At 37.6% G+C, this 26,948-nt stretch overlaps 1 protein-coding gene across 1 annotated transcript in view; it reads right to left on the bottom strand.

The window, feature by feature from the left end:
- Gabra3 (gamma-aminobutyric acid type A receptor subunit alpha3) overlaps positions 1-26,948 on the bottom strand; it is a 292,811-nt gene that overhangs the window by 27,346 nt on the left and 238,517 nt on the right. The window contains exons 6-7 of the mRNA XM_048457686.3: positions 21,269-21,351; positions 9,151-9,294 (exon numbers count right to left, since the gene is read on the bottom strand). Of these exons, the coding sequence (XP_048313643.1) occupies positions 9,151-9,294; positions 21,269-21,351 (227 nt within the window). The remainder of the gene's footprint in view (positions 1-9,150; positions 9,295-21,268; positions 21,352-26,948) is intronic.

Raw genomic sequence — 26,948 nt, 5'->3', positions numbered from 1 at the left:
TGAGCCCTCTGTCAGAAGTGAGGTTAGTGAAGATTTTTTCCCATTCTGTAGGCTGCTATTTTGTCTTATTGACTGTGTCCTTTGCTTTACAGAAGTTTCTCAGTTTCAAGAAGTCAATTTATTGATTGCTGCTCTCAGTGTCTGCGTTACTGGTGTTATATTTAGGAAGTGGTCTCCTGTGCCCATGCATTAAAGGCCAATTCCCACTTTCTCTTCTATAAGGTTCAGTGTGGTTAGATTTATATTGAGGTCTTTAATCCATGAGGACTTCAGTTTTGTGCATAGGGATAGGTATGGAGCTATTTGCATTCTTCTACAGGTTGACATCCAGTTATGCCAGCACCATTTGTTGAAGATGCTTTCCTTCTTCCATTGTACCATTTTGGCTTCTTTGTCAAAAGTTAGGTGTTCATCGGTGTGTGGTTTATTGTCAGGGTCTTTGATTTGATTCCATTGATCCACGTGTCCACTTTTATGTCAATACCAAACTGTTTTTATTACTATAGCTTGAAGTCAGGGATGGTGATGCCTATCGAAGTTCTTTTATTGTTTTAATAGGATTGTTTTAGCTATTCTGTTTTTTTTTATTTTATCAAATGAAGTTGAATATTGTACTTTCAAGGTCTTTTAAGAATTGTGTTGGGTGTTCCCATTACTCCACATCCTCTCCAGCATAGGCTATCATTGGTGTTTTTGAGTTTAGCTATTCTGACAGGTGTGAGATGGTATTTCAAAGTTGTTTTGATTTGCATTTCCCTGATCGCTAAGGGGACAGAGCATGACCTTAAGTGTCTTTTGGCCATTTAAATTTCTTCTGTAGAGAATTCTCTGTTCAGTTCAGTATCCCATTTTTAATTGGGTTAATTAGAGGTTTAATGTCTAGTTTCTTGAGTTCTTTATATATTTTGGAGATCAGACTTTTGTCTGATGTGGGGTTGGTGAAGATCTTCTCCCAATCAGTAGGTTGTCTTTTTGTCTTAATGACAGTGTCCTTTGCTTTACAGAAGCTTCTCAGTTTCAGGAGGTCCCATTTATTCACTGTTGCTCTTGTTGTCTGTGCTTCTGGGGTTCTACATAGGAAGTGGTCTATGCTAGAGAGGATGTGGAGTAAGGGGAACACTCATCCATTGTTGGTAGGAATGCAAACTTGTGCAACCATTTTGGAAATCAGTGTGGTGGTTTCTCAGGAAACTGGGAGTCAACCTACCTCAGGACCCAGAAATTACACTCTTGGGAATATACCCAAGAGATGCCCAATCATACTACAAAAGCATTTGTTCAACTATGTTCACAGCAGCGCTATTTGTAATAGCCAGAACTTGGAAACAACCTAGGTGCCCCTCAATAGAAGAATGGATAAAGAAGGTGTGAACATATATACTTTAGAGTTTTACTCAGCGTTAAAAAACAATGACATCTTGAATTTTGCATGCAAATAGATGGAAGTAGAAAACACTTTACTGAGTGAGATAACACAGACCCAAAAAGATGAATATGGTATGTACTCACTCATAAATGGATTCTAACCATAAATAAAGGTCATTGAGCCTATAATTCATGATCCTAGAGTAGCTAAATAAGAAGGTGGACCTGAAGAAAATCATATAGTTATCCTCCTGGATATTGGAAGTTGACAAGATTGCCAGGCAAACTTGGGTGCATGGGGAGTGGGGGGTGGAAGTAAGGGGAGATGGTTAGAGAGAAGTGAAAATGGGAGGATGGGGAGAACTTGGGGGAATGGGATGGGTGGGTTGGAGGAAGGGTGGATATGGGAGCAGGAAAGTATATATCTTAATTAAGGGAGCCATTTTAGGGTTGGCAAGAGACTTGACTCTAGAGGGGATCCCAGGTGTCCAAGGAGATGGCCCCAGCTTGTTCCTTGAGCAGCTGAGGAGAGGGTGCCTCAACTGGCCCTATCCTATAGCCACACTGATGAATATCTTGCATATCACCATAGAACCTTCATCCGATGATGGATGGAGATAGAGACAGACATCCACATTGGAGCCCCAGATTGAGTTCCAAAAGTCCAAATGAGGAGCAGAAGGAGGGAGAACATGAGCAAGGAAGTCAGGACCGCGAGTGGTGCATCTATCCACTGAGATGGTGGGACTGATCTAATGGGAGCTCACTAAGACCAGCTGGACTGGGACTGATGGAGCATGTGATCAAACCGGACTTTGAATGTAGCTGTCAATGAGGGCTGACTGAGAAGTCAAGGACAATGGCACTGGGTTTTGATTCTACTGCATGGACTGGTTTTGTGGGATCCTGGTTTGTTTGGAAGCTCACCTTCCTGGATCTGGATGGAGTGGGGAGGACCTTGGACTTCCCACAGGGCAGGAAACCCTTACTGCTCTTAGGACTAGAGAGGGAGAGGGTAGTGGGAGGGAATTGGGAAGTGGGAAGGAGGTGGAAATTTTTCATAAAAAAAATAAGAACTGTGTTGAAATTTTCATGGGGATTGCATTGAATCTGTAGGCTGTTTTTTGTTTTGTTTTGTTGGGGGTGTTTTTTTTAGAAGGATTTTGGTAGGATTGTCATTGGTTTTTGTTTTTTTATTTTTTTAATTTATTTTTTTTAATTTATTTTTTATTTTTTTTCTGTTAGACTTGTTTATTCAAGTATCTGAAAACACTCTTTCCACTTCCTCCCCTCCTCCCAATACCCTCCCGCTCCCCCCACTCCCCCCACTCCCTCTCTTTCTCCCTCACCATTCCCCAGAGCAGTCAGGGTTTTCTGGCCTGTGGGAAATCCAAGTTCCTTCCCCCTCCCTCCAGGTCCAGGAAGGTGAGCATCCAAACAGGCCAGGATCCCAAAAAGCCAGTCCATGCAGACAAAACAAGACTCAGTACCTTTCACGATAGCCACAAATAGCATAAAATATCTTGGGGTTTACTCTAACCAAGGAAGTGAAAGACCTATTTGACAAAAACTTTAAGTCTTTGAAGAAAGAAATTGAGGAGGATACCAGAAAATGGAAAGACCTCCCCTGCTCTTGGATTGGGAGAATCAACATAGTAAAAATGGCAATTCTACCAAAAGCAATCTATAGATTCAATGCAATCCCCATCAAAATCCCATCAAACTTCTTCACAGACCTTGAGAGAACAATAATCAAGTTTATATGGCAAAACAAAAAATCCAGGATAGCCAAAACAATCTTATACAATAAAGGAACCTCTGGAGGCATTACCATCCCTGACTTCAAACTCTATTACAGAGCAACAGTATTGAAAACAGCTTGGTATTGGCATAACAACAGAGAAGTCGACCTATGGAATCGAATAGAAGACCCGGGTATTAACCCACAAACTTATGAACACCTGATTTTTGACAAGGGAGCTAAAGCTATACAATGGAAGAAAGATAGCATCTTTAACAAATGGTGCTGGCATAACTGGATGTCAACCTGTAGAAGAATGAAAATATATCCATATCTATCACCATGCACAAAACTCAGGTCCAAATGGATTAAATACATCAACATTAATCCGTCCACTTTGAACCTGATAGAAGAGAAAGTGGGAAGTAGTCTACAAGATTTAGGCACAGGAGGCCTCTTCCTAAGCAGGACCCCAGCAGCACAGACAATAAGAGAAACAATGAATAAATGGGATCTACTGAAACTGGGAAGCTTCTGTAAAGCAAAGGACACTGTCAGTAGGACAAAAAGGCTGCCTTCTGACTGGGAGAAGATCTTCACCAACCCCTCATCAGACAAAGGTCTGATCTCCAAAATATACAAAGAACTCAAGAAACTAGGCACTAAAACTCTAATTAACCCAATTAAAAAATGGGGTACTGAACTTAACAGAGAATTCACAACAGATGAACTTCGAATGGCCAGAAGACACTTAAGGTCATGCTCAACCTCCTTAGCGATCAGGGAAATGCAAATCAAAACCACTTTGAGATACCATCTTACACCTGTCAGAATAGCTAAAGTCAAAAACACCAATGATATCCTATGCTGGAGAGGATGTGGGGTGAGGGGAACACTCATCCATTGTTGGTGGGAATGCAAACTCGTGCAGCCACTGTGGAAATCAGTGTGGCGGTTTCTCAGGAAACTGGGAGTCAACCTCCCTCAGGACCCAGCAATTCCACTCTTGGGAATATACCCTAAAGATTCCCGATCATACTACAAAAGCATTTGTTCTACTATGTTCATAGCAGCACTATTTGTAATAGCCAGAACCTGGAAACAGCCTAGGTGCCCCTCAATAGAAGAATGGTTAAAAAAGGTGTGGAACATATACACATTAGAGTTTTACTCAGCGGTAAAAAACAATGACATCTTGAATTTTGCATGCAAATGGATGGAAATAGAAAACGCTTTACTGAGTGAGGTAAGCCAGACCCAAAAAGAGGAACACGGTATGTATTCACTCATAAGTGGATTCTAACCATAATTAAAGGTCTTTGAGCCTATTATTCGTGATCCTAGAGAAGCTAAATAAGAAGATGAACCTGATGAAGATTATTTAGCTATCCACCAGGAGGTAGGAAATAGACAAGAGTCCCATGTAACCTCGGGTGCATGGGGGGGAGGGAGGGTCGATGGAAGGGGAGAAGGTTAGAGAGAAGGGAGTAGGGGAAGAAAGGGGAAAGCTTGGTGGCCTGGGATGGGGGGGGAGGGAGGAAGGATGAATATGGGATCAGGGAAGATTATATTTCAACTAAGGGACCCATTTTAGGGTTTACAGGAGACTTGATTATATATGGGATCCCAGGTCCAAGGAGAGATCCCCCAGATTGCTCTCTGGACAGAGGAGTGGGTGCCTGAATCGGCCGTGGCCCATGTCCATACTGATGTATATTTTGCTTATCACCATAGATCCTGCATCTGACGAAGGACGGCGATACAGTCGGTGACCCATATTGCAGCACCGGACTGAGCCCCCCGAGGTCCAAATGAGGAGCAGAAGGAGGAAGAACATGAAAAACGAAATCAGTACTGCGAGGGATGCTATCACCCACTGATACAAGGGAACGGATCTGATGAGAGTTTACCAAGGCCAGTTGGACTGGGACTGAAAGAGGACGTGATCTAACCAGACTCTCCGAATTTGGCCGGATTCTCTGACTGTGGCTGACCCGAAGTCTTTCTGAAAAGCCATTGACTATGACACTGGGACCTGTTTCCTCTACATATAATGGATTTTGGGGATCCAGTCTGTTTGGACACTCACCTTCCTGGACCTGGAGGGAGGGGGAAGGAACTGGAACTTCCCACAGGGCAGGAAACCCTGACTGCCCTGGGGGACGAAGAGGGAGGAGAAGGGGGAGTAGGGGGAGTGGGAGGGTGTTGGGAGGGGGGGTGGAAATGGAAACTTTTATAATTTAATAAAATTTACTAAAAAAAAAAAAGAAGATAGAGCTAATGGGCTAAGCAGTGATTTAAATAATACAGTTTCTGTGTGGTTATTTTGGGGTTAAGCAGCTGGGAACCAACAAGGGGCCTCCTAACTACAGGTCTTTCCATTTTCTGATATCTTCTTCAATTTCTTTCTTCAGAGACTTAAAGTTCTTGTCATACAGGTCTTTCACTTGTTTTATTAGCGTTATTTTAAGATAGATTGAACTAGAATAAAACCATCCTGAGTGAGAAAACCCAGACTCAGAAAGACAAACACTTTATTACTTACTCATAAGTTGATATTAGCTATGAAGCAAAGGATAACCAGACTAAAATCCACTGTTCCAAAGAACCTAGAGCCTTCATCCAGTAACTGATGGAAGGAGAAGCAGAGATTCACAATCAAGCACCAGGCTGAGCTCTGAGAATCCAGTCGAAGACAGGGGGTAAGTGGGAATATATGATCAAGGGAGGTAAAGATCATGGGGGAGAAATCTACAGAGACAGCTGAATCAAGCTTGTGGAAACTCATGCACTCTAGACAGACAGCTGTGGAGTCTCCATGGGACCAAACTAGGCCCTCTGATGAGGAAGACAGTGATGAGGCATGGACTACTGTGAGGCCCCTTGTAGTAGGACCAGGATCTATCGTCTGTGTATGAGATAGCTTGTTGGAGCCCATTCCCTATGGTGGGATACTATGCTCAGTCTTGATGCATTGGGGAGGGACTTGGTTCTGCCTCAACTTAATGTGGTAGACTTTTTTGACTCCCCATGGGATCCCTTAACCACTGGGAGCAGGGAATGGGGAATGGGCTGATGGGAGAAATGGGTGGGAGAGGATGATAAGGAGGAGGGTTGGAAAGGAGAACTGTAGCTGGAATGTAAAAATAAAGAAAAAAAACCTGTAAGGGACTCTTTCCTTATCTCTTATTAATCTCAACTTGTTTGCACACACACTTTGATAGTTCTTTGCTTATGGAAACATTCACCTGATCACAGCCTATGTGTTCATATAGTCTCTCATGTTCACTCCACTCTGTCCAAAGTTTCCTCTTCATAAGAACACCAATTATATTGCATTAGTGCAATATGACTTCATCTTCAGTAATAACATTTATAATGACAGTAGTCCCAAATAATGTCACATTATAAGGTGACAAGGTTAACACTTTGACATAGCTTTCAGGGTAGAGGGGATAATTGAATTCATAATACTTGTATTGCTAAGGAAAAAGGAAAGCTAGCATGCTCATACAGGGACAGTGGGAAAGGGAACTGGTTAAACTTTCAGAGTGGCAGTTTTTCAAAAACGTTCTGTCTGGATCATAGACAGATAATTATACTGTAGCAAAATGCTGTCTGGAAAAGGAGGGTCTACACAAATACTGTTTATGGAATTAAACACAGGGCACAATGGTAGATAATTTGTTAAGTAGGCTAGCAGCACTGCACAATGCCATTGCAAATGAAACTGTTCTTTTGCTGTGTTTCAGCAATGAAAGACTACATTTTCCACAGAAAAACACAAATAACTGTTAAGAATTCTCTGGCCTTGAAAAAGAGAACATTATTATTTTATTTTTATTCAAAGTAAACAAAACAAGAATCAATGCCTTTATTACCACTTTTAATATATTGTTACTGAATCATATGTGCATTTTGCTTGGCTCCTGTATGGCTAATAAAAGAAAACTTTATAAAAACTTTACTATTAAAAGTAGATGAAACTATAAAACACAATAAATGGTAGAGACTCTTTAATATTGATACATTTCAGTGTTCCAAATTGCCATTTAATGAAACATTAGAATTACTGAAAAATGCTAAGGGAATTCTATATATCAACATATATCATACATAATTAACATATTAAATCTTTTTAAGGAAAATTTTATATTTTAGATTTTTCTTTTTCATTTATGTTTTATTTTTTTTATTTTTATTTCTGTGTGTGTCTATCTGCTTATCTATCTCCCTCTCCCCATACCCAGCACACATCTCTCAGGTGTGTGTGTGTGTGTGTGTGTGTGTGTATGGACACATGCTTGGGAATACCTGTGTAAGTCAGAAGATGGAGTCAGATTATCTGAAACTGGCGTAGTAAGCCACCATATATGCATTGGCAATTAAACCCAGGTCCTTTGCAAGAACAGCCAGAACTTTTTACTACTGAGGCATGTCTCCAGTCTCTTGTTAATTTTTTTTCTAAGTAGTGCAATTAAAGAGTTAAATTGTAATTCTGCAACTTTGCTGGACTCTTTTCAGGAACCCTTATTAATACAAAATCCCCCATTTTTCTAATCTCTTACATAAAATTGCATAATATGTGTATAAAACCTATGTTCAAGCTGGGTCGTGGTGGCACACACCTTTAATCCCAGCACTCAGGAGGCAGGGCAGGTGGATCCAGCCTGGACTACAAGAGCTAGTTCCAGGACAGTTTCCAAAGCTACAGAGAAACCCTGTCTTGAAAACAAAACACAAAACAAAAAACCCCACCTATGTTCATCTATACTATTCTTTAAAATTAAAATATCACATACATTACAAACAATTTTTATACCAATTCCTATACTATATTGTATAGATAATCACAAAAACCCTCTATACATGTTTAGTACACAAAACATTTTCATTCTTTATTTGGTTGAATCTGCAGATACAGAGGCCATAACCTCACTGGGTTGGTTATATCCAAATTTTCTTTATTGGCTTTCCCATGCATTTTTAATATTCCTATTATGAACATACATTTTCCATGTGATAAAATTGAATCAGTGGTTTAAACGGTGAAATGAGATCTTGGGCTGCTTGGATAACTAGTAAGATTGATTTTCAAATTTGATGCCAAGTAGGTGTTTCAGAAGAGGTCTAAGACAGGGAGCACAATTAATTTGTACAGAATATACTCCTGAGGATAGGAATCCATAGCCCTGTGCAAAGGCATTTCTAATATGCTATACTCTCCCCTGGTCCTGAAGTGAAGGACACACAAGATGACATGCTATAACATCATGAAGTCATAGCCGAATAATGTCCAAATAATGAAAGTATGGCTGGGTATCCAACTTCGTCAGTAATTGTGGACTCAACAGAGACTAGTGTTTAAAAAGTAATGCTGAACACCTCCTCACTGTAATAGCACAGAGGATTGTTATGTGACATATGGAATCTAGCATCTATTCCATTTTTCCAATTACTCTGTTTTCCTTTTGATGTATTTTTTATTCCAAGTAAATTTTCATTTTTATTGCACCTCTACAATCAGGTAGTATACAAATGGACAAGCTGCATACTACAGAACACATCTCTCAAAAAGTATTTGTTTATCCAAAAATAAGCTATTGCAGAGACATCACAGGTTTTGTTAAAACACATTTTCTGTGAGGTTGGTAATCTAGTGAAGAAACTAATTTGCTGACTACTCTCTTGAGCCTCTAGAAGGGCTAATACCCTATTGCCTCAGCACTAATGAACCTTTTCTGACCTAAGCTCAGTGACCTTATCACTATGCCCTCTTTGATTTCTATCACACTTCCTTTACTTCTGCCACACTCCTTAACAGGCATCAGGGTACTGGGCTTCAGAGGGACTTAAGAGCTTATTGCTTGGGTTCACAGTTTGATTCTGATACTGAATTCCAACATGGGATAAATTATTAAATTCCTTTAATTTCATCACTGTAATAGTGTTCAAAACTGTTTTAAAGATTAAATAAGTTATCCATACAATGTTGGCATATGGTAGAGATTACATAGAAGTTTAATAGATAAATAAACCAATACCTGTACTAGACCGGATTATCTCTGTCCCAACAACATGGCCAAGCAAGTCATACTGATTCAAGCGAGAGCCATCCTGTGCTACTTCCACAGACTTGTTCTTCCCAAGAGTCCAAGAATAGATCACTTCAGCTTTGGTATAGGCATCTATAGCAGAATTGAGTAAAAAAGAAGTTGAAGGGAATAGAAAATGATTTCCTATCATGCTAAACATGGATGTGATTTAATAACATTTAATTCAATACATCTTTCGTTGACAAAGCTATCTAGATATATGCAGTTCTTTTGTGTAAATCCACCCTTCTATTATTTATATAACTCCTCTAATAACTGTTCAGTAAATATTTATTATATTTATAACATATATGAAATAAAACTACATATTTTATACCTCTAAGGACTGACAATGTTCTAGACTCACATCTTTCCTTTACTTGGGGAAAAGAATGTGTGGAGATGTGGAATAACTAATATCTCCTCATTCACAAATGTCAAATTCAAAGGAGAAAAGAGCTAGCGACATACCTGAAATGAGTGATTCAGGCTGGTAATAAAAAATAAACTGCCAGAAATAAAATAAAAATTTCTTCAATTAATGATGAAATGAGCCTATGAGACTAGGATAAAAATTCAAACTAGTGAAATTTTAAGTAAAAATAAAAATTCAAATTCAAATAGCAACAATTATTAATATTTTCTTTCATAACTTATTTATTACCACTTTAATTTAATATGCATACTAGAAATCCCACATTTTCCTTTATATCTTGTTGTCAATGTTTTCTCTTTGATTTGAAATTAAAATGTTAAATATAGATTTTTTTTTAGAGATTAACAAAGGTGTGAGATGGCATAAAGATACAGACTTTTTGTCAATATCTGAAATGAATGAGTTGATTCCTTCCTAGGGAATTCCTACACAAAATTTCATATCTAGAGTGAGCACCTTACCCTAACTCGGGTATTTAGGCTCAGAAATGGAAGCTAAGCACCATACAGTTTGCCCCCCTTCTCTCTGAGTTTTAAGTTGTCTGTTGTTAAAGTCAAAGAGGTAAAGTGTCTCCATCTCATGATGGCAGCTACTGTATCTTTAAAATGCTCTAGATAAATAGTTTACCACAAAAATAATTTCTGGTGAATCTTTTAGTAAACCAATGCAATCTCTGGGTCTCTGCAAAAATTTTGCAATACTGAATATACTAATAATAAGCAAATCTAATACTTACTCATGTATATTGTGACTTGCATATGTTTTATTTAGGACTTTTTTCAAATAAGTAAGCTATTCTATGATTTACTTGTAATGAACAACATGCCAAGAACTCATTGACATCAAAATTCTCATTGGTACCACATATAATTCTATGGCAGTTTCATATCTGTATTGTCATATGTATCTAAGAAAATTTTGTAAGAGGGGAATGGATCAATTGGTAAAGTACTTGCCACATAAGCATTAGTGTCCCAGTTCAGATCCCCCATTCGCCATATAAAAATCTGGGTACATGTCTTTAGTTCCAGTGTTGTTATGGTAGAGGCAGAAGGATACATGGAGCTTGAGCTCAATAACTAGTTCATCTAGCCAATAAGAGCCACATTCACTAGGGAACTGTCTCAAATTAGAGGTGCATAATTACTAAAGAAGACACCCAATGCCAAACTGTGTCTTCCATACATAAGCATGTATACACACACAATTCTTAAAAATTGTCACCTCTTTGACAGGGAGTCAGTTCTCTCCTTCCAGCATCCTTGGAATCAAACTCAGGTTGTCATATTTGAGGGCAAGTGCCTTTGACCACTGAGCCATCTAACCAGCCTTAGTAGATACTTTTATATATTGATAATATATCGGGTTGAGACCTTGTGGGCTTTTCCCTGCCCACTTTTTTATGTTCATTGGTGTTGTTCTTGTTCATATTTAGGGAGAGTTGTGGAGCCCACTCCCACTGGATGATACTTCTACAAAACAACTTCTGTACCTAAGGTTCAGGGAACATTGTGGAAGAAGGGGCAAAAAGACTGTAGGAGCCAGAGGATTGGGGAGTTTTTTGTGAGACTGTGTCTCCTTGTAATTCAGAAGCTACACTCTTTTGACATCTTTAGAAAATCCTCTCATTGCTTTCATGCAGGAGTCTTGGAAGTAAGGCTCTCAGAAGAAACTTCCAACAATTGTTTTTGTCAGCAGTGACATTTGAGGTTGCAGTAACTACACGCAATAATTTAAGAATGTGCACCACTCACTCCTTATTGATGTGCTGAATTTTCCTTCCAGGATAATGTTCCTTAATTTCACCTGCTATTTCCTTAGCATTTATTGTAGTCAAGAATTTTCTCTATGCTCTCTAGTCCTTGATCTTATTCTTATCTGTATTTACAGTAATTTCTTTATTAATCCTACCATATCATCTGGACAGATGGCAACTAAATTAAACACCCACTCTGCATCTTTCAGAGCAATTAGAAATGAGAAAAGTTTTAAATATATGCATTCCTATTAGAATTAAATCTTAGTAATAGATACACAGTTATTGTTAATTTGAAGAAACCAATGGCTTAAAAATCAAAAGGAAGAGGGAAGAAGCTGACACATTGAGTCAAAGTTTTGAAATTTTTAGGAATATTTAAGAGTTATGTGGTCACAATCTGTCTTGGTTAGGGATTTTATTGCTGCAATGAAACCCCATGACCAAAATTCAAGTTGAGGAGGAAAGGGTTTATTTATCATACACTTCCGCCTACTTGTTCATCAGCCACAGGAATTCAGGACAGGAACTGAAACACAGGGCTGGAACCTGGAAACAGAGCTGACACAGAGACCATAGAGGGATGTTGCTTACTGGCTTGCTTCCCATGGCTCACTCAGTCTGTTTTCTTACAGAACCAGGACTACCAGTCCAGGGATGGCACCACCTACAATGGGCTGGGCCCTCACCCACTGATTATTAATTAAGAAAATGCCTTACAGCCAGATCTTATGGAGAAATTTTCTCAACTGGGGCTCCTTTCCTTTCAGGTAACTCTGACTTGTATCAGGTCGACAGAAGACTGGCCAGCATCACTGGCCTCTTGTCAACTTGACACACAAGCATATCACTGTTAAGCCACAAACCTTCCTTTCTTATTCTGTCCCAAAGATCTTACATTAAAATTACAAATAACTTTAAAAGTTCCAAAGTCTTTACAAATTCAAACATTAAAATTTTAATCCCTTTAAAAGAGTCAATCTCTTTTCAAATCCTTTTAAAAGTTCAGTCTCTTAACTATGGGCTCCAGTAAATTAAAAAATAAATTAAATATTTTCTTACTTCAAGAGGAAAGAACCAGGGTATAGTCACAATAAAACAAAAGCAAGTTTGAAATCCAAAACTGTAAATAACTCGGCATCCAATATCTGGATTCTCTCACGATTTTCTATGTTTCTCCAAGGGGCATGGCTCACTTCTGAAGCTCCATCCTCTGCAGCACACACAGCTTGTCTTTTAAGCTTGGCCAGTCTCCATTCATTCCACTGCTGCAGCTGTTTTGGTGGTCATGGTACTGGCATCTCTAAAATAGTTGGGTCTTCTGCTATAACTGGGCTCTATTTTCACCAGTAGCCTCTCATAGGCTTTCTTCATGGTACCAAGCCTCAACTTCTCTGTATGATCCCTTCAGTTCTGGATCTTCAACTGCCACTGAAGCCTTACCTTCACCAATTGCCTCTCCTAGCCTCCCACACTGCCAAGTCTTGACTGCTCCTTATGACCCCTTCATGCCTTCAAAACTAGTATCACCTTGAGGACTCTTACCCGTTACCAAGTCTTGCTGCCAGCGTAGCAAGACTTCTACCAAGAGGTAGAACCTTGGCTGTTTCTGGAATACAGCTTCTGTGTGTTTTCAGGAGACACTACTTAGGGCATGAACTCAAACAGGACAGAATCCTAGAGGCAGAAGTGATGTGGGATGCTTGTTTGTATGTTGTGAATGTTTTATTACCATTGGTTAATAAAGAAGCTGCTTTGGTCTATGGCAGGCCATAATATAACTAGACGGAAATTCCAAGCAGAGAGACAGGGAGAAAGAAGGCAGAGACAGGGAGACACCAGAAGTCGCCAGAGGAATAAGATTCCAGAGCATTACCGGTAAATCACAAAGAACATGGTGATGCACAGATTATTAGAAATTGGTTAATTTATATGTAGAGATAACCTGAGACAACTGGGTGGTAGTGGCCTATGCCTTTAATTCCAGTACTTGGGAGGCAGAGGCAGGCAGATCTCTGTGAGTTTGAGGTCAGACTAGTCTACAGAGAAAGTTCCAGGACAGACTCAAAAGGTACACAGAGAAACCCTGTCTTGAAAAACAAAAAAAAGTCTGAGCCATCAGCCAAACAATTTTAATTAATATTAAGCCTCCAAATGATTATTTCATAAGTGTCTATGAAGACCAGTGGGTGGAAGAGAAACAAGTCCAGCGGGATCCAGTGGCACAGAGAAAAGTCTCCAGCTACACAGGAGCTGATGCAGAGACCATGGAGGGGTGCCACTTATTGGTTTACTTCCCCATGGCTTGTTCAGTCTGCTTTCCTGTATCCAGGAGCTATAGGGATGGTGTCACCCACAGTAGCTGGCCTCTCCCCCATCAATCACTAATTAAGAAAATTCCCTACAGTTGGATCTTATGAAAAAAATTATGAATTGAGGCTCTCTCCTTTCAGATAATTCTAACTTGTGTCAAATTGACATAAGACTAGCTAGCACACAATCTGATCATTTCACTTTATTTAATATTAGTGTGCGCTGTTTCTTTACTACTACATATTGCTAGTGGCAAATTATCCTTCAAAATTATATATGTTTGTGTGTGTATATATAGTTGTGATGGTTACCTTAAACTGTCAACTTCATACAGCGTAAAATCATGTTGACATTGGGCTGGTCTGTGGTCATATGTGTTGGTTTGTTTTCTGTCAATGTGACATAAGCTAGAGTTATTTGAAAAGAGGAAATCACAAATGAGAAAATAACTCTATTGTATTGGCCTGAGGCAAGCTCATTGAGCATTTTCTTGATTATGATTAATGTAGGAGGGCCTAGCCCACTATGGATGGTGCCACCCCAGGCAAGTGGCCCTCAATTGTATAAGAAAGTAACTGAGTAAGCCAGGAGGAACAAGCCAGTAAGAAGTATTCCTCCATAATCTCGCCTTCATTCAATTTCTGCCTCTAGGTTTCTGTGTGAGATCCTATGTTAGTATCCCCCAATAATAGATTGTGATCAGGAAGTATAAGTCAAATAAACACTTTTCTCCCCAAGTTGCTTTGGTTCAGAATGTTTATCACAGCAGTAGAAAGCAAACTAGGACAGCAGGTCTGTGGGGGGATTGTCTTAATTGATGGGAGAAGATCCAGTCCATTGTGGGTTGGATTCTCTAGACAGGGTTTGTGGGACTGTAAAATGGAGGAACTGAGTTTGGCACAAGCAGATAAGCCATCACACATGCAACAATTTCTCTGTGCTCTTGACTGAAATTCCTGACTTCACCCTCTCACAAAGATACACTATAACACAGAATTGTGAGCTGAAGTGAACATAGAACACTAGTAAAGCATAAGCAAATGCTGAGGGTATTCTCACAAGAGATAACACATTTTGGAAGTAAAAGTGTGACTTTTGATCCATGACTCTAGTTTTATTTAAAATTCATATCACCTGCAACATCTAGTATATAAATCCTATACTATATTAATCCTAATAAATAAGATTAATCTTAATCCTACATTAATGTCAGAAACTGGGAAATGGCTATCCTGGGTTTTTTTTGTTTTTCCATATAAAGTTGATTATTGTTCTCTCAAGGCCTGTGAAGAATTTTGTTGGGATTTTGATGGGGATTGCATTGAATCTATAGATTGCTTTTGGTAGAATTGCCATTTTTACTATGTTGATCCTCCCAATCCAAGAGCAAGGGAGATCTTTCCATTTTCTGGTATCCTCCTCAATTTCTTTCTTCAAAGACTTAAAGTTCTTGTCAAATAGGTCTTTCACTTCCTTGGTTAGAGTTACCCCAAGATATTTTATGCTATTTGTAGCTATCGTGAAAGGTGATGTTTCTCTGATTTCCCTCTCTGCTTCTTTATCCTTTGTGTATAGGAGGGCAACCGATTTTTTGGAGTTGATCTTGTACCCTGCCACATTACTAAAGATGTTTATCAGCTGTAGGAGTTCTTTGGTAGAGTTTTTGGGGTCGCTTATGTACACTATCATACCATCTGCAAATAATGAAAGTTTAACTTCTTCCTTTCCAGTTTGAGTCCCCTTGATCCCCTTATGATGTCTATTGCTATTGCTAGAACTTCTCTGAATGTGGCTGACATGGGGACTGACTGAGAAGTCATTGATAATGGCACTGGGACTTGTTTCTTCTGCATGTACTGGCTTTTTGGGATCCTAATCTGTTTGGATGTTCACCTTCCTAGACCTGGAGGGAGGGGGAAGGAACTTGAACTTCCCGCAGGGCAGGAAACCCTGACTGCTCTTAGGACTGGAGAGGGAGGAGGAGAGGGAGTGGGGGGAGTGGGAGGGTATTGGGAGGAGGGGAGGAAGTGGAAATTTTTATAAATAAGTAAATTAAAAAAAAGAAATTGGGAAATGGTATCAAGAGCAATTATACATCAATTACTGAGGACTTCTACTATAGATTAATGTTCCTTGAAACAGAGCCACACTGAAGATGTTACTCAGATATCTGGCTTTTCTAAGAAAGCTATCTGTTCTGTTATTCAACTTGTTGAACATAATTGACATAATATTATTGTATTTTGATATGGGTATACCCCATATGTCTAATCCATCCCGATGGACCTTAAGATATTTTTTTAGTGTGAGCCTATTATAACTAGTTCTGCTATAGCTGTCACTTACCTGAATATTGATAAACATAAACATTTATATACTGTTGCAAGAAATGCAAATGTTTTATATGTATATGTTCAGTACTATGAGGTATGACTAAACAATTTTCCCCAAACTTTCTACAAATCTATATTCTTATCATAGTTCAGGAGAGTACAGAGTTGCTCACCCATATGTGGTGAATGTGCAATGGTACACTTTGGATTTAAATTTTTGTTTCTTTTATAATGTAGTCATCAGCCACTCAGTAAGTCCAAATGTGAGAGAGAAACAGAGAAATCCTAAAGTTTTGCTTCTTACAGATTTGTCAGGAGTCTTATGTATTTGAAATCATAATACAAATTGTATATAACACAAATATTTTTCTCATTTTATGAAAAGATTTCCTGGTGTCTTTTTTTATTTTTTTTTTAATTTTTGTTTGTTTGGTTTTTGCCTATACAGAATCTTAGTTTATAACCCAGGCATCGTGGAACTCACTATGTATCACAGACTGGCCTCAAACTCCTATCAGTCCTTCTGTCTCAGATTCCTAAGTGCTACAGTTATAAGCGTGCACCACCGCACTCTGCTCTTCCCATCCTGTCTTATTGTTCTATTGATGATAGTTTGATAAATAGAGATCCTTACTGTTTAAGATATCTCAGGTATCTTCTCAGTTTCAGTCTATGTCTTTGTTCAATTGATCTCTACCTTCTTCAATTTATGAAGATATTCTCTTACATTTTCATCTAAAAGTTCTGGTTTTTAATTGAAATAGAATTACATTACTTTCCTCCTCCAGCCCCTTCCATATCCTCTTTCTTGAGACTCTCTCAAACACCCTCCTTCAAACCTCTCGTATGGCACTCCCCAAGTTAATAGTCTCTTTCTTTACTTAGATTTCCAATCCATCTGTAATTTACTTTTACTTATATTTGATATAACTTATATCCAAGACTTCTCTCAATGTCTTGTTAATTCTGTGCTATTTGTCTATCTTTGAAAGAATAATATCTTGTCTAAATTACTGTAGCTTCAAGTAGATTTCATTGTGAGTTCTGTGGATTTATTCTTATTCAAGAATCTTAAAAATTCTTAGCATCTTAATGTTTCCATACAAACTTTAAAATCAGCATTGTTTTCTTTATATTTATCTGTGGACACCTTGAGACTCTGGATTAATAATTTTTATCAGTTTTAAAAGTTCTTTTTTCTTCTGCAAAGTACACATGTATGAAATTCCTATAGGACATTTTTAATTGCACATAATGATTTTCTTCACCATGCTTGACATGCTTCTTACTTTTTTCTGCATTTTTTCTTTCAGTTCTATTATTCTGTTTTCTGTTGCCTATTTAGCTACCTAATCCTGTGTTCTGTTTTATCTATCCATGAACTATGAATTTTAGATCTTCCTTTCTGTCATTAATTTCCAAATTATTTTTATAGATGCCAAGCTTCTGTTCAAATTATCTTTTATTTTTTCAATTAATCTTTATCTATTTCTTCTTGAAAACATTACCTACATGTGTGTTGTATGTATGCTTGTTTGTGTGTGTGTGTGTGTGTGTGTGTGTGTGTGTGTGTGTGTGTGTATGAGTGATATGGAGTTCAGAGGCTGACACTGTGTACCATTCTCAGCCATGTTCCACATTATTACCATTTTAATTAGGGTTTCCTACTGAATTTACAGTTCACCAAGGGAACTCCAGAGATCCACTTGTTTCTTACACTATCACTCCATGCTGTGATTACAGGTATGTGCCACCACATATTGTCATGAAAATTTTCAAGTCCTTGTCCATAAACTCTGATATTAGGTTCACCTATATATCTCTGTATACATTGTGATTTTGATTTTAAATCTTTTTAGAACATATATTACTATCCACTAATATCTAATAATTTAGTTTTATTTAAGTTCAGTCATGGTTCATAAAACCTTAGAGCTTCCTGAATGAAGCCACGTTTCTAACAGACTTCATTTTTTCCCTGCTTGAGCAGACAGTGTGCTTGACTTACCACCTTATTTCCATAAAGGATTAAAATGGATTACAGCTTTGGTTAAATTTAATGTGTCTCTGGTTTTCCCTTGTAATTTGTATATAGTCCTCAAAGTTTAAAAGCCAATAGTTTGATGTGTTCCCTCCTCCTTTTCTTCCCTTCCTTCTTTCCATCACTTCTCTGCTCCTCCCTCTTCTATTCCTCTTTCTAGCAAAGAGAAACTACAGAAAAGGCAATGTCAGTTTTTTAAAAGTTATTCATATTAGGTTTTGGCTTCATCCTTTCCTCATGGGGATGGATTTAGACCAAACTATGAATAATGGTGAGAACTATCAAACACTTCCAGGGATAAAGAAACATAGGGGCAAGTTAACCTATAAGAGGATCTTTCCTTTCATCATAAGAATCTCTCCATTGGATCATGGGCCTGTCACTTTAAGATGCTTGGAACCTTAAGAGATTAGATGCTCAGCCTAGAGAAATCTAGCCATTCATATCATGCTCTACTTTCCAGTCCTACAGAAGTAACAGACAAACAAGTGTTCTTTCTTATCTCTGCTGCACTTGTCTCAGGAAACAACTTTGACACTTTCTCAAAGCTGTCTTTGATTTATGGTGGAGCTACCTAATTACTTCCTGGCTATTTTATTTCTCTCTGCTTCTTCTGCCTGTAGGCCCTTCACACGCCTGCCATTCTGTCCATGTTGTCTATCTCTCTTACTCTTTCAACTTTAAGCTATCTCTTATCTGCTTTTTATTTTAAGCTTAATGGAGTTCCTTTCTAAGTTTTCAAGGGGTTTCTCTTTCCTTTCTGGGCCCTGTCATGTTGCCTATGCTGTATACTCTTTTCATTCTAATTGCTCTCTATCTCAAATCTTGATCATGGCTCTCTCACTAGTGAGTTGCACTCTCTTAATAAAGATCATTTCTGAAGGGTAATTTCAAGTCAGCTCCTTTCTCAAACCTGCTGCTCTGATTTCTAACACTACTTGTCTCATTTGACAGCAAATTCATTAATATGACTGTCTCTTAGTTACTCTTGAGTTTTCCCTCTACCACATAAATAATTCATCAGGGGATCTTGCTGTAGGTATTTTCCTAGCATAGCCACTTCTCATCACCATTTACTATTACAGGGAGGTTGCAGTATCATCACTGGAAAGACTTGAATAACCTCCATCACCATATCTCACCTTAAATACTGAAACATAAACTTCAATGGATTACCTAATTATATTTTTCTGTATTAATAAGTTTTAAAATATCTAATACATTGTTTTTCAAACTAAGTCAAACAATACCAATTTTTAATTCAAAATATTGCACTCATTCTGTTTATCCACAGAATATAATCTAAGGCTCTTCAATATTCTAAAATATTCTGGAGGTTCTAGATGAATTTACAATCTCATCTGTACCTAGTATTTTCATTCTTATACCCACTGGGAAGCCACATGGCTGCTCTGATGTTTATTGAACAAGCCAAACACTTTTCTTACTTCAAATATTTTTCCTGAGATGCATCTATATTACCTAGAACATTATTTCCTCAGATATCTACATCATATGCCCCATTTCATCATAAAAATGTCTGATCTTACAAAATTTTTGAAATATTTTAATTTATACATAATATGAATAAGGATAATGAGTTGTTCCTGCCTGGATGATATATTTAGTTGTCAATTAAACTGAAAACAGACTGGTCAGGATTGCCTTATTTAACAAAATGTGAAGGTAGATGAAATTAAGGAGATAGGTACCTAACAACTATCACAATGCAGTTGGGCAGGATGAATACGCTGTGAATACCATTGATTAATAAAGAAACTGTCTTGGCCTGTTGATAGGTCAGAACTTAGGTAGGTGGGGAAAACTAAGATGAATGCTGGGAGAAAGAAGGGCAGAGTCAAGGAGAAGCCATGTAGCCCCACCGGAGACAGATGCCAGAACTTTAGCCAGTAAGTCACAGTCACATGAAGATACACAGATGAATAGAAAAGGGTTAAATTAATATGTAAGAGTTAGTCAATAAGAGGCTAGAGCTAATGGGCCAAGCAGTGATTTAATTAGTACAGTTTCTGTGTGATTATTTCAGGGCTAAGCAACTGGGAACTAACTAGCAGCTTCCTAACAACAAAATACTATACTGTTCTATAGCACAGCAGAGAGACTATAGTTTGTGAGCATTCCACCTGTACATTTCACAGTACCTAATGAAATATATTGAATGTTCTTGGCATTAAGAAATGAAAAATACATAAATGATGGAAATGTTAGTTACTCTAATTTAATCGTGATAATACATTATATTATATATGTGTTTGAAACGTCATACTACATCATGTATATGTGTATAATTACCAAGTGTTCAAAGCTTTTCCATGGTTCTCTTTATACCTACTTTCACTTTTATTCAATGTTTATTTTATATTTCACTATCATATTATTCTCAATAATATGAACTCTGTAAGTTTAAGGATTTTGTTTTATTAATGAATGCATCCCAAGCTCATAGAATAGAGGCTGTTACACAAGGGATGGTCTGTAAATATTTGACAAACTTATAATTGATAAAATATATCACATAATCACTTGAGACTTTTCAAATGCAATTTCTATTTCAGTATCATTCAGATGTGATCAACACAGATCTTGATATATTACTCTAACTTATTCAGATAATCTTATGTTCAAAACTGCTCTCAAGTATATTCAATTTTGACACCTGCAATTCATTTGAAAAGGCACTCTAATGTTTTCTTTGTAAGAGTTATACCAAATAGGAAAGGCAGTACTCTAAAACATGAGCAAATCTCTACAACTGCCCCTACTATTTACCACTTATTGTTGGGGACTGGATAGTAATAAATGGAGGTATATGGAGAATAGACATTAAAAAAATTATGTATTCTTTTGTCCTTAAGAAGCTCATATTCTTTGTCGTCTCTGTCTTCTAAAATAGGACAAATGTTGGTGCTTCCACCTAATGACAGAAATTACTCTGAAATAATGGAAAAAAGCTTGTTTTTTTTTAAAGAAAAACTGTTAAAAGTCAAGTCTACTACTCTTGATCAGTTAGCACTACTTGACCCCACTCTCCTGACTCACTCACTCCATACCAGCAAGAATTAAAGTCTGCTGTAAAGTCAGTATTAGGAACTTCCCAGGAACAAAGTAGAATATATTACATTTCATCTGGAAGCAGATTAGATAAACAAAACTCAGAAAATACACACAGCTTCCAAACTTCAGTGGGCAGGCATGCACATCCATGGGGAAATCTTCCAAATGCATAGGACATTCAGCATGTATTGTTAACCTAAAAGAAGAGAGAACAGAACATGAAATACAGCAAAGATAAATGTTATTAAACATAAAGTTTAGATCCCCTGAACAGCAGTAGAGTACTCCTAAGAAAACCATGGGGTTTTGTTTGCTTATTTTCACTGAGAGTGAAATCAGTATGCTAACAAACAGTGGATAAAGTGATCTGGGGCGTTTCTCAAAGCAGCAGTCAATATTGCTTATTTTTAGTTACAGCTGATGTGAATCCCACCTTACCAACTTTAGAATATATATATATATATATGGCCTAATGGTGCTTTCTTAGCTATTCTTCAAGAAGCATAGAAACAACAGGTTCTGACTCATTCACTCCTAATCACGGCTTCATTATTTTGGAAAGAATTCTTCCCAGCAGGCTTGTATATGAGCTAACCAATTAAAAGACTACATCATAGAATATAGAGATGTAGAAAGAGTATATTTGCTATAGCTAACAGACAGAGAAAAAAATAACCCTTTGCTGTAGAACACACATGTACACACACACACACACACACACACACACACACACACACACACATGCACGTGACATTCCAAAACAAACAAAGATAATGGAAAGAATCAGAAACCTCAAAGGTCAAATCTGGAAAAATTTCAACAGAAACATAAATGGGAAGGATCATGCTTAAGTTCCTCAGTGGAAGTATTGATTGGGTATGATTTGTCATATGTGTGTGTGTGTGTGTATGTTTATTTTTGGCATTAGTCTGTTAAAACAACTCATTTTGATGTTTCCTTATGAATTCTTGTCAATCTTTAAAGGCTGAGCTGCCATTGGCCCCAGCAGTATCCTCAATATATATACATATATGGAAATAATGCCCACAGAGTAAACATTTAGAGTTGCTTGGCACCTGGCATCAATAGATTATTTTTATCTAGACTTTATACCTCCTGTGTATATGGGAGACAGTTTCTGTCATTCTCAGGATATTTTAATAAGCAAAGCTGGTCATCAAGCAGAATTTTGTTCATTCTCCCAATACCTTCCTTCTTTACAGAGGCATTTTTGATCATGGCTTTATATAGCATCCAGATTTTCCTTGGGACAATAATTCCTTTTTAATAGACTATAAACCTATCAGATAGAGGAACTTGTCTTGTTTCTTGTCAAGGCAATAGAGAGAGGCGTGTAAGAAATCCAATATACTGTTTCTAACCACAGTGCTACTGTTAACAGTGTCAGCCAGCAAAATCTCAGCAGGTGCTAATTGACAGGACACTGTTGCCCAATACTGCTCCAGTTTGGTTGTAATGAGTGAGGTACCAGGAAGCATTCATATTTACAGTCAAATTATAGATATTCATACATCTAGAAAGGCATGGGAGGTTCAATATGTAATTATTATCATTACATAGATCATTGCTAATAACTTGAGCTATTCACAGCATTTTACAATTTCTAAAACACATTCACAATGAGTATTTCAATTCAAGTCCGCTCCTAACACTTATGTTAGGATCCTTGTTGTTTGGAACAAAAGAGCATGTTCACTCTATTTGACTCCTGTGGCAGCCCTGTAAGGAATATCCTGGGATCATCATTATCATCTCTGTTTTGGAGAGACAAATAGAAAGATTTTGTGTGATTTGATCAGAAACACAACATAAAAGACTGTAGCAAATCTAAAGGTCATGCTACATTAGCTACCTTCTATACATTAGAGGGTAAGCGGCTCCTCAGCTCCTGGGGAATGGATTAGTCAAGTGAGAGAAGCTTTAATTACCCGTGGTTACCTTTCAATAAACATTTTCTATGTATAAAGCAGTTGGAAGAAAATATGAAAGAATAAGACAGGCATAGGACATAATTATTGCCCTCACAGGGATTAACTGCATAGGAGCAGAAAAATAATACCTACCTACTTGACCAGCCCATTAATACACAGCAATAGTTGTGAACATTAGTCTGAATACAGTAATACTCTTCTTTTGCAGAAAAATCTTGGAGAGACTATAATAGCATTGGTCTAAGAACACACACACACACATGCGCATGCACGCGTGCACACACACACACACACACACAAACATACAGGGAGAGAGAGAAAGAGAGAGACAGACAGAGAGAGAGAGAGAGAGACAGAGACAGAGAGAGAGAGAGAGAGAGAGAGAGAGAGAGAGAGAGAGAGAGAGAGAGAAGAGTAGCCTGTAGCCTACAGGCTTTTTCTTTTTTGGTTAGGTGGAATGAGCAAGGAATGAATAGAAAGGAAGATAAGAAAGTTATTATAGATCAGTTCTGTTCCTAATCAGAAATCACTACCTTTGCATCTTGCTTTTGTAATCTATTTGTTGTGGCCTTATTCTCTACATCCCAAAGACTGCTGGGTAGACATAATTTCCGCTTGACATTACTCATAAGAGGCAGTATCTTGAAAATAATAATGTAAGTGGAAAGAAGGAACACAATTTTCTTTATTAAATCCTTATAGAAACTTCAGTATCCAACATGAGGAGGAGGTTGCTCTGAGAAATATATTTCTCTTGTGACTTCTGTGAATTGTGAAGTCCCCATTCATGCCTTTAAAAAGTCAGATTGGTGGGATATTACAGGCTGGCTTAAAAATTGAGATTTACTTCAAGACACAGGAAAAAATTTTAATTATTCAAGTGTAGCAGGCTTTCTTGGACTGCCATCCCCCAAATCATGCCATGGAGACTTATTATTAATTATGGATGATGAGCCTTAGCTTAGGCTTGTTTCTAGTTAGCTTTGCTTTAACTTAAATTAACCCATTTCTATTAATCTATGTGCTGTCCTAAGGATTGTTCACCTCATCTGTGTACTGTCCATCCTGCCTTCCTGCTCCCTCTATGATCTGGCTGGCTGGCCTCCAGCTGGCTGCCTGGCTCCCGACTAGCTGATGAGCTAGCTGGCTCCCCTTTTCTCTCTGCCCACCAGCCCTACCTGTCCCTCTTCTGCCTAGCTATTGGCCATTCAGCTTTAATTAGACCAATTGAGTGTCTTAGACAGGCAAGGTAAAACAGCAACACATCTTTACATAATTAAATAAATGCAGCACAAGCAAAAGTAAAAAATCATTACATAAATGCATCATAAACAAATGTAACATATCGTTACATAATTAAATAACTATTCAGCAACACAAACAAATGTAACACATTTTTACATAGTTAAACAAATATTCTATTATACAACATTCAAGGGATTAGTTAGAACTGCAAGGATCCTTGTCATCATCAGGTTCCAACCTTTTTTTGTTTGTTTTTGCTTACATGGCACAATGAAAATAACAGACATGTAGGTATTTGCTAAAAGGCACACACCTAGATGTGCTTACTGTCTAGGAGGAATTTAAAAAATGTATACATCCAGTCTCAGAACAATCCATAAAGTTCTCTGAAAGGAGCAGAGAAAATGAAAGAATTATTTTTTTCAAGTCATCATAGAAGACCTTATGAGAACAGGATCAATCAGGATGAAGCTGAAATGGTAAGTAAGATGAAGTAAAGGATGATATTCCGAAGAATAATACCCATGCTAAGACACAAACCACTACTCTTGGATTTCTGTTAAATGGTATGGTATTTTTGCTGTGCATTTTTCAGTTTTCATGTAAATTTCTTCCTTAAATATTTTATGTTTTTTAAAGAATTTCATACATGAATATTGTATTTACCTCACTTCTACCCCTACTTCTAGCCCCTCTAATTCTTCCTGTGTCTCTCCAACTCCCTCTAAAATTCATGATCTCTTCTTTAGTTTTTATTATACACACATTTTACTTTAGATATTACTGTTATACACACATACATATAAGCATGGTCTTCTCTAGGGATGAGTCCCCTAGTAGATTGTCTAGTACTAAGAGGTCAGCCCTAAACACATATACATATAAGCAACCCTGAATAATTCAGCCCGTTACATCATCTACAGATTTTTAATGGGCTCTTCAAAAAGAAAGATCAGAGACTTTTCAAAGTACAATACCAATATCATAGAATTACATTCACAATCTAGGACTTTGGCTGCTTTGATTTCTATGTAAATACCAAGTAGTAAAGAAGAGATAATCCAGGAAACCCTTTCCTTTAGTAGAGGCAGATACAGATAGAAATCCAAAGTATATTAAGGTCAAGTCCCTTCATTATCAAAATGCCTTCATTTTACTTGCATTGTGGCACTCTGATTTCTGTCACCCAATCCTTTGCTTTAAGCAGAATAAAAGTCTATGTCCATTCAGAGCCTATAATGATCCTAGCTTATGTTCCCGTCTTATTTATTTTCTTGGGTCAGTGGGCTCTGGCTCTTTCTAGACTCTCTGATACCCAGGAAGTTGAATCTATGTACTGTCTAGCCAGAGTGTTCCTCTTTCCAACATCTAGATGACCGATTTTATTTTTTCTTTTTCCATCTTGACTTTATTTGGTATAGGCTACATTTTAACCTAGATTTTAGCCATTCAACTAAGAAAACAGTCCAACTGTTTCCTGTTAAAATCCAACTGGATACAGAGTTTGTTTGCCAGTACTCAGAAATCTTCCTTTGAATTTCCTTTAACCTAAGCTAATTACTAGTTTCTAAAGAAGGCCTGCACTGAATGAACTCTGCTCAGTTTCCTATTCTTCACCCCATAGACAATGAACTTTACCATACTCTTTCTTTTCTCATATCATCTAAGTAACACTATACCATAGATTCTATTTTTCTATATATTTTCTATTCAATTTTTTTTACTAAAGGTTAGGAATTCTTGTCTTTTTTATGAATGCCAAGAGCCTAATTCTCCGAATTACTAGATTTTTTTCATTCATTAAGGTATATATTTGTATTGAATACTTGAACTGGAGGATTATGGGTTAGACAATACAAAGCTTAAATATTTCTGACATTCTAAAAAACTGTGATTTATTTGTAGCATATTTTTTCTCCCCCAAATTTTTAATTTTACTTTATTTTTTCCAGACATAATATATCCTGATTACAGTTTCTGTGCCCTCTACTCATCCCACTTCCTCCCCAGATTCCCTTTCATTTGAATCCACACCCTTTCTGTCTCTCATTCAAAAATAAACAGGTTTCCATGGGATAATAATAAAGTATAATTGTGGTAGTTTGAAAGAAAATGGCTCCCATAAAGAGTGGCACCATTAGAAGACATGCCTTTGTTGGAGTAAATGTGGTCTTGTTGGAGGAAGTATGTCACTGTGGAGGTCGGATTTGAGGTCCTATGCTCAAGCTACATCCAGTGTAGAATACAGTTCACTTCCTGTTGCCTGTGGATCAAGATGTAGAACTCTAACCTCTTTCTCCAGCACCATGTCTGCTTGCACACCACCATGCCCCACCTTGATGATAATGGACTAAACCTAGGAAACTGTAACCTATCCTCAATTAAATGTTTTCTTTTATGAGTTGCCATGGAGTCTCTTTACAGCAATAGAAACTCTATCACAAATATAATAATAAAATATGAGAAAACAAACACATCAGAATTGGACAAAAAACAAATAGAAGGAAAAGAGCACAAAAGAAAGTGCAAGAAACAGAGACCCACTTGTTCACATATTCAGAAATCCTGTAAAAACACTAAACTGAGTTAGGTGACA

This window comes from Myodes glareolus, chromosome X (assembly GCF_982192425.1).
Source record: "Myodes glareolus chromosome X, mMyoGla1.1, whole genome shotgun sequence".
Lineage (NCBI taxonomy): Eukaryota > Metazoa > Chordata > Mammalia > Rodentia > Cricetidae > Myodes > Myodes glareolus.
The sequence above is the reverse complement of the archived record's forward strand: the minus strand, read 5'-3'. Positions and strand labels throughout refer to the sequence as shown.